We start from the raw sequence: 15921 nt of genomic DNA, 5'->3' as shown, positions 1-15921 counted from the left end.
CTTCGCTGTTCATTCAGGAGTGACACTCTGCTAATCACACATGCACGTCTATATTTAGCTGCTCCTTCGGGGGTTGGTCTGGTGCATCTCCTGAAAACCATGCTTTCCAGCCACAAGGAGTAATGTGCTTAAGGATTTAACCCTACACCGAGATGGGTCTCTCCTTGACCAGCCCCCCGCCCACAAGGGTCTGTAGACGGGGGATTAAGACGCAGACTAAAGAGGTCCCGACACATATTGTTTTGATCTTTAGACTGAATATTGCATTGTAGTTATGGGGGGGGGGGGATAATGGAAATGATTTCTTGAATGTCATATAGACAAGCAAAGATTTGTCACTAAGGCAGGATTTAAGTTTTTTTTTTTTAATTCCACAGCATTAGCATTTTTTTTATAAAGACTGGGTACCTACAGGTGCTTGAAGTCCTTAGAGTTTTCCAGGTTTAAAAATGCTTGAAATTTAGGTCAAGGTGATACATTTTGAAACATGTCACTTTGATGTGTTTTCTTTTCTTTTGTCCCTATATTGCAGTGAGGAAACGATGTGTCTTGTTCACACAGTGATGTTAAATGTAATGAGATGAAGAAGTGTAATAATCAGTTTAATGTATATATTGTGTATAAATATGTTATTTACCACAGCTGTAAGGTGCTGAAAATGCTTGAAAAGTGTTTGAATTTGACTTTGGAAAATTCACATCACAGTGTGAATGAAATACAGAGTTATGTTTTTGGTCACACGTCGAAACAAGAAAATGCCTAACCTTAAAATACCTTTGCTCAGATACTTCCTTTAATGAAATCCTGAGCTCTTTGTAGAATTATATCTTGTTATGAACATATATATTAAAGTACTAGAGCCACATACAGTTAAGGGATCCAGATAATCACATCAACACTGTTGCCTGTATATCTAAAATCACATTATAGTCTTCTGTACATTAACAATTGATAGTAAATGCTTTACGGTGTATCTTGAACACGATCTTGATAGAATCATGCCCTCGTGAGAATTTCTCACAGTTCCCCTTTGTCTTCCTTAAACAGCATCTCAAAGACCATCCAATTCAAATATGCCCAGTTCTTATACGCTCATCTTACAACTTATTGATCAGAGCTACTCAAGGGCAAGAGCATCCACCTAATCCCATCCACCCAAAACAAACAGGAAACGACAATGTGTGAGTACATGGCCTGTCATATTGTATGTATGACACAGAGGAACATCATAATCCAACCTCAACAGAAAGGCTACATCCCCATACATCTAAAAGCACCAGCCCTGGATCAATAAGTGTCAATCAGTGAGCAGAAAAAGAGAAAACCAAGTGAAAGTCATCTTATTCATTGTGACCTTGTTTGTTTTTAATGCATCACAGCACTCACACATGCTCCGTACTCCAGAATGATCTATTCTCGTTGCATAATGCAACCTAGTATTTGGCGGCTGGCGTAAGTAAGACATTAGCTGAGTAGAGTGTTTGAAAAGGAAATAAGCCTGTGATGCTGGTGTAGAAATTGCATCACGAGTGAAGGAGCTTTACAGGGGGAGGGGTCCTTCTCTGGTGCTGACTAGACAAGGCAATGCAGAGGGAGCAGGATGGAGGGAAGGATGGAGGAAGAGGAGGCATGGGGACTGCACAAGCTCTCTCTGACTCACTCACTCACACACACACACACACACACACACACTCTTCATCACTCCCATGGTGTCCTAGCTCTCTCCACCCCTCCTCGTTCTGGATCTCTGAGCATGCTCTTGCTGGGAGCTATACAGTGGGATGGGGGATTCTCGGCTCCCTCCCCCCACCACATACATACATACACACTCAACCATACACACTCAGTCTCAAATTCTCTCACTCTCACGTTCCACGTTGCTGCATATCGCAGCTGACTGCAAAGCATTCTCTGCTGCATGATAGAGTCCTGGTGCAAAAGGCAGAAATGTGTTTGAACACATGCAACATAGGAATTTCAATATTTGGAGAGGTCACTTTAATCAACTGTGGGGTTCTCTTGAAGCATGACATTCATATTAGTGTCATTTATAACGTGATGTATTAAGATATTTGAAATAAATTATGTCTTATTTTTCTTTTTCTTTCCATAATAAATAGGATAACACCAATTTCATTAGCTGAGTAGCGTCTCCACACCCTCTTGCCCATCATTTCATCCTCCTGCTCTTGAAGGGTGAATGCGTAGATATCAAAGGGGAAGCCTGCAGCGGAGCACACCAAAGTGATGACCGATAGGGGTGATCTTCAAAAAAATAAATTAAAATAAAATAAAATAAAACACACTTTAGTTGTGCGGAATAAGTCGTTTATATTTTTAAATCTACATTTCTTGTTTAATAAATGTGTTGTGTGCCACGGTAGATCATTAATGAAGTAAGTTTTAGTGCGCCCCCACCCACCCAGACGATGATAGGTTTTATCCGTACGGCCAGTCAGCTGATATTTTCCGCTTCGCCATTTTGTGCTGCTGCGCCGGGTATTTATCAGAAGAGTCGTGACTATCCCGTTTACACTGCTAGTTAGGCTGACAGACGGCTCTTGGTTCACTCGGGTTCTCATTTCAAGCCTGTGGCCTTCGATAGCTTTCGCCAAGTGCGATTTTTGAGTCGACATTAGCACTTGATTTTGTATATTTAGTTTATTTTTATACTGTGTGAGAAAGAATGTCGAAGCCCGAATCTCCCGAATACGCTCCGTTCTTCGGAGTAATGGGCGCCTCTGCGGCTATGGTGTTCAGCGGTAATTATCACACGATTATCTGTTATAGAGAAACTGTTTGTTGCATTATGTCGCTGTCAGAGTTCCTGCTAACCCCTTTTTACACTTGTATTATTTCCAACAGGGTGCTTTGAATTGTCCTCCGTGGTGCGTCTCTTGAAGCTTACTTGTAAAAGCCATACGTTAGCCTGGCTAACGTCGCAATGCTAATCTTGAGTTGTCTTTTTTTTTTTTAGACTTTAACCTTAACAGCTAACTTCGATAGCTTTGGGTCATTCTTAACCTGCCACTGTTTAACGTTAGTAAATATTAGTTAGGTAATGCAGTTATCGCTTCTAGACATTCTGCTTTATCAACATACTGCAAAGACTAGTTAGCTAGCTAGCTGATGACGACTTCAAATGTTAGCTCTGACGTTAGCATATGCATGTGTACACGCTGAATGGTGCTTATTGATCAGGAAATATAACATTATTCAAATTATTATGTCTTATTCAAACCGTGTCGATTGCTTCACATATGTGTCAAAATGTATGTACATTTATCTCATACTGTTGGCTGCTTGTTAGCTTTGGCACTTAGCAGGAGGTTTATGGGGTTAACGTTAAGTTAAATCCCACTTTTCTGCCACATGCCACACTACTGTATGTAGGTGAAAAGCAATAGATAATACGTTTCACACTAAATAATTTAATTTACACTAAATAATTTAATTGAGCTCGAAAGTGGAGACCATTAAACAGCGATTGTTAAATAATCAAATTGACGTCGTTCTGCGTAAACTGCCTAACAGTTTACCATATGTCATGTCAGTGGCTCATATCTAATTGAACGCAAGTTATTTTAATCTTAAAACGGCTATGTCTTGTAACTCAAATAACCACTGGAAACCATGACCAGCTGGTTAACTTCCTTATTGTTCAAAGGAATGACGCAAGATCACATGATGATCACATGATGAGACTTCTGTCTTTTAATTGTCATATGGCAACCGATTTTGTGAAATATTACTATGTGACACCACTAAAAACAAGTATGGCGCTAAAGGTGGTTTTGGGTAGAAAGTGTGAAGTGGCACAGCAAGTGAACTTTGAAATTGGCTTGTTTTTATTATTGGTCATACTTGTTTTATGGGTCCTTTACTAGCTTTTTATTTGTCTTCTTTTAATCTAAGACATCATATGCCAATGATATGCTTTGTCAAAGAAAATGCCTACATGTGACTAGTGTGACTGGTGGATGGGTGCATCTCCAATGGGAAATCAACAAGCTACTAATTGAACATGTTACAGAGGGCATGACCTCGTATTGCTCGAGGCCTTTTGGCAAAACTGTCTTGTTGATGGTGGTGTATGGTACATAGGTTTTAATTGGGATATTAGTGGATGCTATAGAGCAATACCTTTTATTCTATTTAGATAGAGCATTTGTCAGAATGTAATGTTAGATTCTGTTCCCACCTCTTTTGTCTCATCACAGTTTTATAAATCCACATGCATGTTTAGTAGTCAGTGAAAGGAATATTTTAACATGTTTTTTTTAAACAAATCAACTAGAGATTTAGCGCACAGACACATTTTGGAGATACCTACTAACTGCTATTTGAAGTGTTAATGTTGACAGCACAGTAAGGCACCACACTTTTAATGGATAATAGATTTTTAGATACAGCTAAATTATTTTATATTGTCCAGCCTGACCACTAAATGAGAGCCAACTGGATGCCAAAGCCAACCCTGATCTTGTCATAAGTCAGGTTTAATGTGTAGTGATAGGCAAGGGCAGTATTGCAGGGGTGGCCCCTGAGGCGAGCGGTAGTACTAGTCTGTGGCGGTGAAGGAGTGACAGCTGGGGAATTAGCTAGTAGAGAGGGGATCATGCTGGCACAAAGAAGGGATGTGGAAGTGGTGGGATGGAAGGAGACACCTGATGAGTCAGACTTTAGCATTAATGTCTTACACTTTGTTATAGAGTCATGGATAGACAATTGTAGCTTGTGATTCTTTAATGTTGCTCACTTTAGTGTACACAAGCTAAAGGACTAGCTGTAATTATTAAAATATTGATAATAGTAGTAGTCCAAGCAGATGGCTCAGAAATTCACACTATAAAAGGCACTTTACTCACAGCAATTAGCCATTTTCTGGAACAGGTTGTAAGTTGCTGTGATGCTTTGGCGTCAGGTGATTTTTCATTGTTTTAGTAGTCTGGACATGGTGTTCAGTCGTGAGGACTGCAATAATGGCTGACTCAGAACAGGTGACAGTCACAAGGTGCCATCACCCATGAGACTGGGAGTCGTTCTGTTTTCTCCACCCCTCATCCGGTCTTAACCAGCAGTCTGTATATTCTACTTTCAACTTAAAGTAGAAGGCTAACCTATAGTTTGGATTATTAACAAGGATGATAAATCTACTCATAGTGCTGCTTACAATAATTTAAGATGCATATTTGCTATACTGCTTAAAACTGCAGTGGCTGCCTTTTCCAATTTCCTGAGCAATTGTTAAATGTTCTGAGTAGCATAGCTTGGTAACACATGCAATTTGTTATTTTTATACTTTGTCATTAATCAGTAGTACTTTCAATTGCTTGACATTTAATTTACATTCAGGTTGTCGTTATCTCTCTTGAATACATACTTTCAGTGGAATGGTTATATATGCATATACGCTTTAGACATCCCTGAGACTCTGGTGTAACAGATTGGTCAGCAAGTCTCAATTTCTTCAGGCAGCTGCATATTTCACATGACAGCCAGCACACAGATTTCTTGGATGGGGAAATGTTTTAACAACCATGATTTTTACTACTTTTTCTACTTTAAAACCAGTGCTTCCACATTCACCTACTATTCAGAGCAGACCAGTCTACCATCAATTGCGTGGGTGGGCATATTGCATGCAAGATCATTTCTAGCTAGAGGCATCTCCATCTCTGACATCACAAGACGTCACAAGGGCATCCCATACATCAAATATTCTGCAGGGGGAAGAAATAGGAGAAAAAGCTCTTTACCTAAGCTGAGGGGATTAGGATTAAAACCCAGAGGTTGTACCTCAACACCACTGCAGGACCTGCCCTGCTACACATTAAACCTTTAATCATCAGGACAGAAAGGCAATGTTTGAGCTTTCTAGTGTTTCTCTATCAACCCTCACCGGTCACACCTCAGTGAGGCCAAGCTTACCTCGAAAGAATGGAGTCGGAGGATAACGTTACTGACGGTAACATATTACGCTTGTTCTTAATAGCTGAATAGCGAGAATCAGCTGTTCAGAGGATGGCTTTGGTATTTTCAGGATATTGCACTAAATGTGCTTTTGATGGCAGAATTACAATAGTCAAATTGGATCTGCTATCTTGGTCAGTTGTTATATTGAACTGCTGAGGTTGATTGTGTGTTCTTGCTTGTCCAGGACAGTTCATTTAATGTGATGTACCACATAGTTTACGTTTGATGTGAAGGATTTAGTCCACCATCAAAGAATTGGGTACAAAGTAAAACTAAAAAAAATTCTGTGCATTTGTCAGTGCTTGCAAAAACGGTGCCCAGTTTCACTGAAACACATCTCTGTAGATGGGTAGGAGTGATTAACCTTATATTGATAGCATCAGTCTGGTGATGAATCCCTATACGTAGTCGGGGCTGTGGCTGGCTGCCATGTGCACATTTGAAGATTGGCCCAGGTCATCAAACTGCCTCCAGATCCAACAGCCGGAAACCCTAAGGGCTAGTCTTTCAGTTAACCAGAACTATCTCCAGACTAGCTTAGCACACTGTCCCAAGAATACGGTAAACACAGCGCAGGGCACCCAAGGCTGTATGCATAAGGCTGTCCAAGATTATATCTCTAGAGACCTTCCCACTTAATCCTCATCAAAATGCTGGCTATGAAGTGGCAGCAAAACTTTGCCAGGCCCTTGTTAATACGCCGATGGTATGACGAGATCAGCACATGAATTGATGGATGTATTTTTGCTTTTTTGTTTTTTATTATATTGTTGTGCCACATAGTAGATGTCTTAATCAGTTAGAGAAATTGTACTGTCTGTTATGCAGCCTTTTTGACATCTGTTCTCAAATTGCAAGCAGCAACTAGCTTTGACATGTTTTTTCAATGCAACAGGGAACCCATGGAGGGCAGATGGCTATATTTGGCATCAAAGCAGAATCATAAATCTTTAAACATGAAATGTCTTCATCTGTTCTAGATAAATAACATGTAAATATGTATTGAATACTGTTAGATAGTGAAACTACTGATGCAGCATGCATGGAACAATATATCACATGCTATACTGTGGTTAGTGTTGTCCGCTGAGCTTTCGCTATCTCTTGCTTTGCTGTGGAAGAGGAAATAAACAGGGTCATTTTAAATACATACCTGCACACACACCTGACGTGGGGAATCATGTCAAACCAGGCTGTCTGTGATTTACAGCATGATGCCCTGCCCTGACTGGCTTTGTTGGATATTGCACAAGACCCCTGTTAGTCTATTCTGTGCACATGCACATCCTGGAAGAGGGATATTTCCTCTGTTGCCCTTTCTGAGGTTTCCTCCTTTCTTTCATTCTCTTATTGCGTCATGTGCTGTACAGGTTGAAAAGCTCCTTGGGATAAATTTATAAGATTCTGCTATGTAATCTGTTAGCTAATAAATTCTTTGTTTTGCAGAATTATAAGCAGTTCTTAAAGATGGTTGCTGGTATATTATAGTTTCTAATTTTAGAGCAGGTTGATTATTGATTCTCTTGGACTCCCCTTCTGTAGTCAGACCTGGCTGTGTGACGTAGGTGGCACTATGCTTTACTCTCAGCGTCACAGCCTGACGGAGCCAATATGCTGATGAAGCTTTTTGTTCTCTTCCTTCCCCGTCACATTACAGTGATTGTAGCCAGAGACTAGTGTGGACTGGATATAGTTGCACACAGCAGATGCAGCATCAGTGTACACTGCTGGTCCCCCCCAGGTGCCCATCCTGTACCGATGTGGTCTCTCTGGAGACGTGGCATCCTGCATCTCTTATGATGTCAGCAGTTTGCTGTGTGCTTAAGCCTAATGAGGCCTCTTCATTCAGAGAGTGATTTACAGCTCTGCAGCGGTCTGGCAGGGTCCATTCTGAAATTGCAAGGGCTGAAGCAGGAGATTTAACATGTGACACAGCTGATATCTGGTCGCATAGTATCTGCGTCAGTAAAAAAGACCACAGTCATTTCCCCTCTTGAAGACTAGCAAAATTTCCCAAGTGGAGCCATGTTGGATTTTTAAGGGAACAGAAACTAACTGTTGTCATATTGTTCATCCATCTCTTGTTTCACTTCTGCTTCTTTATTCAGCTGTGCTCTCGGATATCTTTCTTGAGTCTATTAGCCTATTTTAGCTTGCATTGTTGTGTGTGTGTGTGTGTGTGCATGCATGCGCCATCTTGTTTACTTAACTAAATTATCTCCTCTCTTCCCTATCAGCCTTGGGAGCAGCCTATGGCACAGCCAAGAGCGGTACAGGAATCGCCGCCATGTCAGTGATGAGGCCGGAGCTCATCATGAAGTCCATCATTCCAGTGGTCATGGCGGGTATCATAGCCATCTACGGCCTGGTAGTAGCAGTGCTGATTGCCAACAATCTCTCCGAGGGGGTCTCCCTCTACAAGTGAGTCCAGCTGACCAGTCATATTTTAAGACATTTGTGTTGTCTACATTATTTTAAATAAATCACAAAAGAGAATCCTAACCCTAGGCATCCGACAGGACTATTTCTCTTCGTAACAAAATTTAGCCATGTAGCCACTGTGTAATAATTTACAATTAAACACACAGTGTGATGTAAACCTTCAATACAATTAACGTATAAACATCTCTGCACACGCTCAGGACATTGTTCCCATGTTGTCACTGGCCTGCAGTTTAAAGCCCCAACACACCAAAGTGACATCAAAAAACCAGCTGCAGCAAAGGCCAACTGTTGTGTCACCCCTTGTCCCCTGTTTGTGGGCCAAAAGTTGCACTTGAACACACCGCAAAGACCACAGCCAAATATGTCCTGTGCCTGCATGGAAAGAAAATAACTCTCCATCCCAGCAGGTGATGGTAGTCTGTAGTAGTCATTCGATAAATTTGTGTAATTGAATGATTCTTCTGCGATACACCTTCTGACGTCTTTTGCTTTCCTCACGTTCATTTTCCCTTTTCTTGCATTGATTAGCTTAAGCTCAACAGCCAATCAGTGGTTTTCTTCACAAAAAGGCTCCACTGCTGATACAACTTGCCCAAGTGGTAGAAAAGTTGCAGACAGAGGTCCGACTTGTGCCGAGGGCGTGAGACACAATGCTAAAACTAGGGCCACAGACTCTCTTAGTCGGCCTGATGTGTCAGCGCCTTTAGACAACCTGTAGAAAGTAAAACTATCTAATGCAGCCATTGTGACTCCTTTTTAAAAAAAAATAGATAAATAATGTAGTTTTGCGGCACAGACACGTAATTAAGATACAATGACACCATGCTTATCCTTTTATAACTTACTGGTATTTAACTTAGAAATATAAGCATATCTGTGAGTGCGTACTCTGTTCACTGTAATTTCTTCTTGGAGAGAAATGTGTGTACATAGACATTGGATCAGTTTAAAATATTGCAAGGTAGGATCAGTAAATCAAGCGGAAACCATAGTGGATTTGGTAAGATAAAAGTAAAGTTGTAGGTAGCAGACTGCTTACTGATGGGACAAACTTAAACCTTCAACACCTCATCAGCTCAACAGCCTTTACCCTACAGATAGGTTTTAGACAAACTATTTGCTCCATGCATGCATCACAGTTTCACATAAACAAAAAAATGTTCTGAATATTGCATGTTTAGTTAAAAATGTTTTCAATCGCTTAAATTGTTTACCCAGATCATCACCATTACCTTGTGCTGACAAACACTTATCTGTGTGTATTTAGGAGTTTCCTCCATCTGGGAGCTGGGCTGAGCGTGGGCCTCAGCGGGCTGGCAGCAGGTTTCGCCATCGGCATCGTGGGCGACGCGGGCGTGAGGGGCACAGCTCAACAGCCGAGGCTTTTTGTGGGCATGATCCTCATCTTGATTTTCGCTGAGGTTTTGGGTCTCTACGGGCTCATCGTCGCCCTCATTCTCTCCACAAAATAAACACCCAAACATCTCCACTACAAGATCTGTCCTTTATGTTGCTGCTGGAGAAAAGGTGTAAAACGGGAAAAAATTGTAAAAATTTCTGCCACTCGACATGAAAGAAGTGAAGGCGAGGAAAAAATGAATTAAAATGGCTCCGTAAATATGGTCTTATCTCAACAATGTGTACAGTTGTCCCAATTTGATAGTCAACTTGTAAATGCGCAATGTAGTGATTTGTCTGTCTTGTGTGCGTGTGTGTGTTTCAAAATTGTATGAAGAAGATTCCTTTTTTCCCTCCACTTATTTCAGGCCTTGAGGCCAGCTGAGGCAGCTTGGCTTCTGGTCTTGGAGAGCTGACCAAAGGGCCGCACAGCTTTTTCTCCTCCCGTATCGACTTGGGAGTTGACACAATTTCTGCATTAATCTTGAGGATCTATTTGTAAAGAGATATGTATATGGACTTACGATTTTTTTCCACTGATTTTTATTTATAAGAAATTGTTCATTGAACTGTTTAATGCAGCAAAAGTCTTTAATTCCCCAGGATATATTATACATATATACAGACATATAAATATCTACATAGATAGATTTAATGCACTGTGGGTTAATTGTGATAAGTGGTTGGAATTCCTCTGGATGTAATTCTTGGTTTAATAATTAAGATTGCCTTTAGTATGTTGCTGGTGAAGTGGGAGTTTTGTGTGTAGCTGTATTCTAATCATTACACAAACATTCTCAAACTTCAGTGTTTTTCCTGTAGTACTGCTGTTTGCATTAAAGGTGTGTGTGCCCCGTGTCGGGTCTCACAAGTGTAATTTCCAAATTTCATCTCCTCTCCATCTTATTCACCCCCCTCCCTTCCTCTTCATCTGTGGCTGTACTTCATCTCTTCCACCTTCCAGCCATTAAGATCCTGCATGGGTTTCAGTGTTTTGTTGCTGTTGGATATGAAGCTGAAGAGCAGGCTAGTTTCAGAAGATTTAATCCAGATCAAAATACTACTTTTAATGTATACTTCCTCCAAAAAAAAAAAAAAAGAATCAAGTTTAAATGACACAAGAATACTTGATGGTATCATTTGTAGCATGCAGCAGGAATCCAGTGAGATTAGTGTTGTAGTTTGGCCTAGTTTCATGCAAGGACTGGTCCACTTTGATCTGGGGTTTGTTTTCTGAAAATGGAACTGCTGCTGACGCATTTACTGAAGCGCCAATCTACAATCCTGTATTACCACTGATATTGAAGTTATCCTGATGTGTCGACATGTGTGTCACAATCGAATTAAAGAAGATTCCAACTTAGATTTGACTGGCTTCCGAACGCAGTGCTGTACATTTTACTTTGACGCATTTTTAATCTTATACAGGAAGCATGACGTTGCATTTTTGTTACAAAACAAATCAGCTGTACAACAGATGAGCAGAGTTGGTGTTTTACAGTATTCATGTCTTCCTGTGAGACTGTGGTGAGAGCTTTTTATCTTCAGTGTGGTAAACGCCTCAAGAACTGCAACTGCAGCACTGACATAACTGCTCACAGAGCCTGCATTGTGTGGTTGGCAGATAGTTATTTTAAATAAGGTATAAAACAAGATTAGTAAATAGTTTAATATACTGTTGAAAAATACAACATAGAAATCAATACATTGTCACAATGAGTAACATTTCCTTTTTATATTCTTCTCACAGCTTGCGTCCTAAAAATGTAAAAAATACATACAGGCTTTTGAGCAAATACATTCATATATCAAGCAGTTTGGAGGCTGTTGAGTAGAGTCTGAGAAATGCTGCTGATTGCACTGAAGGTGGCACTGTTTGGAAATGACTGGATGAAGTCTTTGCCCTCCTCTATGCTGGTGCTGAGCAGAGGATCCAAGGGCACACAGCCTGAAATGAAGAAGACATATTGTTGACCACTGACTCTTCCTGAACTAATTAACCCATAAGAACCTAGACCCAGTTATCCTTAAAGAATGTGTTCTATAAGTGAACACATTTCTGATGTTTAAAAAAAAAAAAAAATACTACCCCTAAAGATCTGTGATGTCACATATGTTACATTGAGCGTTTATGGTATTTGTTTTTGATATTTCTTATTTTAAAATAGCAAAAAATAGACACATTTTCTGCTGACAGAGACACAAATTTGCCTTTTTCTTTTGCATCTCCAAAACATATAGGCCTATCAAATGTGTGACTTTAAGTTGTTCAAGAAATATGGTCAGAACAAGTTAAATGCAATACAGGACACCGTATTAACGGATTAGAATTGTTAAATGGGTTTAAACTTAGCCTAGTAACAAATATAAGCTTTTTAAAATTAGCTACTTTTTCACATTTCTGTTTCCAGTCGCACACACATTTGAGTCACATGACCACTTCACCAGGGTGTTGAGTATGTGTCGCTTAGGGATTTAATGAGTTAATGTGAAGCATAAAGCTGAATATGGGAGATTCTAGAAGATTTAAAGTGTTTGTTACACAGGTGTCACCATGGGTTCTTATGGGTTAAATAGCACCACTGTAGTTTCTCAGCAACCTTATGTCAAAGTAACACTCCCATGTGGCCTTGTAACAAATTACTATCAGTATTGACAATCAAATGTATGTTAAGGAGCATTATCAAATACATGTACAACTAAAGCTATGCAGCTGGCTTGTCAATGCCACAGGGTAAACTGAATTAGCCGCATCATTACTCGAGAGATTGATCTGCACACAAAGCCGATAACGGCTGTGGGAAAACCATTAAATAATCTATTAATTTGATCAGTAATTATTGATAATATGTATCATGCCCTCACTGAGGTATTTTATGCCTGCTCCAGAACTGAAATCTGCATCGACCATTTTAGCAGCATGGCAGTGATGCAAAATGCCTCCTAAATCATGAATGGCTGGTGAGGAGTGATGTCCAGTCACAGTGTGTTGTGACACCTTGTGGCTGGAAGTTAAAATTGCATGTCATTTAGTCCCATTGATCTCACCGAGAAATGGGGATCCAGTCAGCTTGGCTAACTCTTCACCGCCACCTTTTGAGAAAATATTGCTGCATTCCTGAAAATAGAATATTTGTTAAAAAAAGGTCTAATTAAGTAGATATTTAAAATAGGCACAAAACCAATTAATGAGTAGATTACAAACATGTCATGAATGAGAGTTTACATACAGAGCAGTGGGGACAAACAAATCCACTCATGTTCTCGACGATGCCCAGGATCCGTACACCGGTCTTCTTACAGAAGGTGATCTCCCTCCTCACGTCCCCGGTTGATACTGCCTGCAACCAGCACAAGACCGGAAACAAAATTAAAATCAATCAAAATAATTTTTTTCATCCCCCAGGGGAAATTCAGTTAGTCGAGTAGAATCTCTTGGAGAATGAGACAGCCTGATGGCTGGAGGAGCGAAGGATCTTTTGAATCTCTCCGTCCTGCAACAGAGAGAGAGGAGCCGTCCACTGCTGTTTTTTTTGGTCCATAAAGGTTTTGTGTAGCGGATGATCCGGGTGTTTCAGGATGGCCTGGAACATGACATCCAGTGACAACAAGGGTCACTGGATGTCATGCAACTTACAAATATTTATGGTAAGTTTACAATACAGGAGCTAATTCTGGGTCACAATCCAGCCTCTTTCACCTAGCTTGTAAACAAATGCAGCCACATAATGTTTATAACAGCCTGAGCTACATTTATGAGTGTGTTTGTCAGTGTAAGTTACTCTTCTTGCTCCTATTCTGTCCAGTAAGATTAGACTAGTGGGTACCTGGGGTGTGGTGACCAAAACGGCTCCATCCACTCTGTGTTTTTTAAGGTTCTCTAGCACTGCCAAATGCTCATCAGACGTTCCTGGCGGTGTGTCCACCAGCAGCACATCCAGTTCCCCCCATGCAACATCTGACACAAACTGGGCAATCATAGCTGTGGGAGAGGGTGCAAAAACATGCAGAATATCACATTGATTAGTAGATTATAATGTTATTTTGTAAGTAGGTGACTCCAGAAACAATTGTGTTAAAGTATACAGTTACAGACCCTTAACATACAGTACAGGCCAAAAGTTTGGACACACCCATCTCATTCAATGCATTTTTCTTTATTTTCATGACTATTTACATTGTAGATTCTCACTGAAGGCATCAAAACTATGAATAAACACATATGGAATTATGTACTTAACAAAAAAGTGTGAAATAACTGAAAACATGTCTTGTATTTTAGATTCCTCAAAGTAACCACCCTTTGCTTACTAGAATATAAGACATGTTTTCAGTTATTTCACACTTTTTTGTTAAGTCCATAATTCCACATGTGTTCATTAATAGTTTTGATGAATTTACAATGTCAATAGTCATGAAAATAAAGGAAAAACATTGAATGAGAAGGTGTGTCCAAACTTTTGGCCTGTACTGTATGTGCTGTAACACATGATAGGTCTGTTAAATACTGTCACAGACCAGCACAAGTAGAGATTAGCTTACCGTTTTTTTTGGGCCCCCTCCACACCACTGCTTCATCTGGGTCCTCCAGCAGGAAGCCGATGGACATCAGGGCAAGGCTCTTCTCTGCATCTGTGTAGACAGGCACCCATCCTGAGTCACACTGGTGCACGTCAGTCCGGCCCACACTCAGCATGCGGGGAATACTGGGCCCACACAGGTCAACATCCAGGATGCCAACCTGATGAAAAGAGTTATCTCAGTAAATACCAAATACACGCATGTTGAGCAGTGTCCTTATATTGGCGCCCTGTATTCTGATGCACGTACACTGAGCTGGTCTTTGAACTCACCTTTTTACCAGCATGCCTGAGAGCCAGTGCTAACTCTGTGGTGATGGTGCTTTTGCCCACACCACCCTTCCCCGACAGGACTAACACAACATGCTGGACCTGGGCCAAATTTCCATCTCACATGATACGAAAAGGAGAAAAAAAGGGTTAGTTAAGCTTGACTGAAATGGATACATGGGATGTTATTTCTGAAGTTTCTAAATGTAAGTATAGTATGACACAGCGGTCACGAGAGCTGATCCGTTGAACTGTCATGTGATCTGAAACTAGGGTCTGAAAGATGTCGCAGTTATTGAAGGACCTATGTTTCATCAGCTGGGGTCACAAGTTCAACACAACTGGGTTAGAGTTCTTTCAGAGTGGTTTTAACATTATTTCATAGCTTTACTTCTCCAAGGATATAAAAACATTTCACTTAGCTCAGATGTTAAACGTTTTAGCAGCTGAAAGAGCTAACTGTAATTAAGTTGATATCGAATTAGCTTCAGCTAGCCATTTAGCTAAGCTATAAATGGTAACAAGGCTATTATAAAACAGGCTGCAGTTTCTGACAACGTTAAAGAATGACGATACAGTTCGTGTACGGATGGGCGAACTGCAAATAATGTCGTAACCTCCTGAATGACTTTGTTAAAGCGGTAACTTAGTCTTACCATTATTTTGCTCCATATTTTGGATGTTACGCACACAGCATGGGTCAATTACTCAAATACTTCCGTACATCGTCACGCACCACCTAGCCAATCACAGAGCACAGGTTAATCTTAAGTCCCGCCTTTCCTCCAATGCCACCAATAGGCTGCCGGTGCGCACCATGGTGCATTCACTCGCACTACAAATGGGATTGCTGTGTTTATATTAGTGAAATGTTTTACATGCATTCGATTATTAACTAAAATGACAACGACCAGAACTAAAATTTCATAATTTTAATTGTTTTATCATCCTCCATACACACAGTTACTGTCTTTATATTATATTTTAATTTTGCTTTTAAAGCGGCTTCTAATTTCTCTGTCGTATTTTTCATGTATTTTTATGCCTCTGTAAGGCACTTTGGATTTCGTATGAATGGTGCTATACAGATACATTTGCCTTGTCTTGCCTTGGCTATAGGAAACCGCTATCTCCAGATATAGGCCTTTATATATGGACACATAGAGCATTCAGCATGTTTGCGTAATTGCCCAAAAATCTTGATATACGCCAAGAAAAGTCATTTTTTTCTTTCTTTTTTAGAGCTGAGTCT

General features: G+C 40.3%; 2 protein-coding genes across 2 annotated transcripts; one reads left to right on the top strand and one right to left on the bottom strand.

Annotated features, from left to right (window-relative positions):
• Positions 1 to 2476: 2476 nt before the first annotated feature.
• Positions 2477 to 11182, top strand: atp6v0cb (ATPase H+ transporting V0 subunit cb). Its single transcript, XM_059324615.1, has 3 exons — positions 2477 to 2762; positions 8214 to 8397; positions 9689 to 11182. The coding sequence occupies exons 1-3, from the start codon at positions 2687 to 2689 to the stop codon at positions 9891 to 9893; spliced, it is 465 nt and encodes a 154-aa protein (XP_059180598.1). The 5' UTR covers positions 2477 to 2686; the 3' UTR covers positions 9894 to 11182.
• Positions 11183 to 11469: 287 nt separating this feature from the next.
• nubp2 (nucleotide binding protein 2 (MinD homolog, E. coli)) lies at positions 11470 to 15447 on the bottom strand. Its single transcript, XM_059324614.1, has 7 exons — positions 15326 to 15447; positions 14673 to 14788; positions 14362 to 14560; positions 13647 to 13801; positions 13050 to 13160; positions 12868 to 12937; positions 11470 to 11767 (listed from the first exon to the last, which is right to left on the bottom strand). Exons 1-7 carry the CDS (start codon positions 15339 to 15341, stop codon positions 11628 to 11630), a joined length of 807 nt encoding a protein of 268 aa, XP_059180597.1. The 5' UTR covers positions 15342 to 15447; the 3' UTR covers positions 11470 to 11627.
• Positions 15448 to 15921: the final 474 nt, after the last annotated feature.

The sequence above is a fragment of the Centropristis striata genome, chromosome 21, assembly GCF_030273125.1.
Source record: "Centropristis striata isolate RG_2023a ecotype Rhode Island chromosome 21, C.striata_1.0, whole genome shotgun sequence".
Lineage (NCBI taxonomy): Eukaryota > Metazoa > Chordata > Actinopteri > Perciformes > Serranidae > Centropristis > Centropristis striata.
This window is presented reverse-complemented; position numbering and strand designations above follow the sequence as displayed.

What these genes read in the sequence shown, in the direction of transcription:
- atp6v0cb (XM_059324615.1), top strand. Translation starts at nt 2,687, where the DNA reads ATGTCGAAGCCCGAATCTCCCGAATACGCTCCGTTCTTCGGAGTAATG. An exon ending in TGCGGCTATGGTGTTCAGCG is followed by an intron (nt 2,763 to 8,213) that starts GTAATTATCACA and finishes CTTCCCTATCAG; the next exon opens with CCTTGGGAGCAGCCTATGGC. An exon ending in GAGGGGGTCTCCCTCTACAA is followed by an intron (nt 8,398 to 9,688) that starts GTGAGTCCAGCT and finishes GTGTGTATTTAG; the next exon opens with GAGTTTCCTCCATCTGGGAG.
- nubp2 (XM_059324614.1), bottom strand. An exon ending in GAGGGGGCCCAAAAAAAACG is followed by an intron (nt 13,802 to 14,361) that starts GTAAGCTAATCT and finishes CCTCTCCCACAG; the next exon opens with CTATGATTGCCCAGTTTGTG. An exon ending in GACTGGATCCCCATTTCTCG is followed by an intron (nt 11,768 to 12,867) that starts GTGAGATCAATG and finishes TCTTCATTTCAG; the next exon opens with GCTGTGTGCCCTTGGATCCT.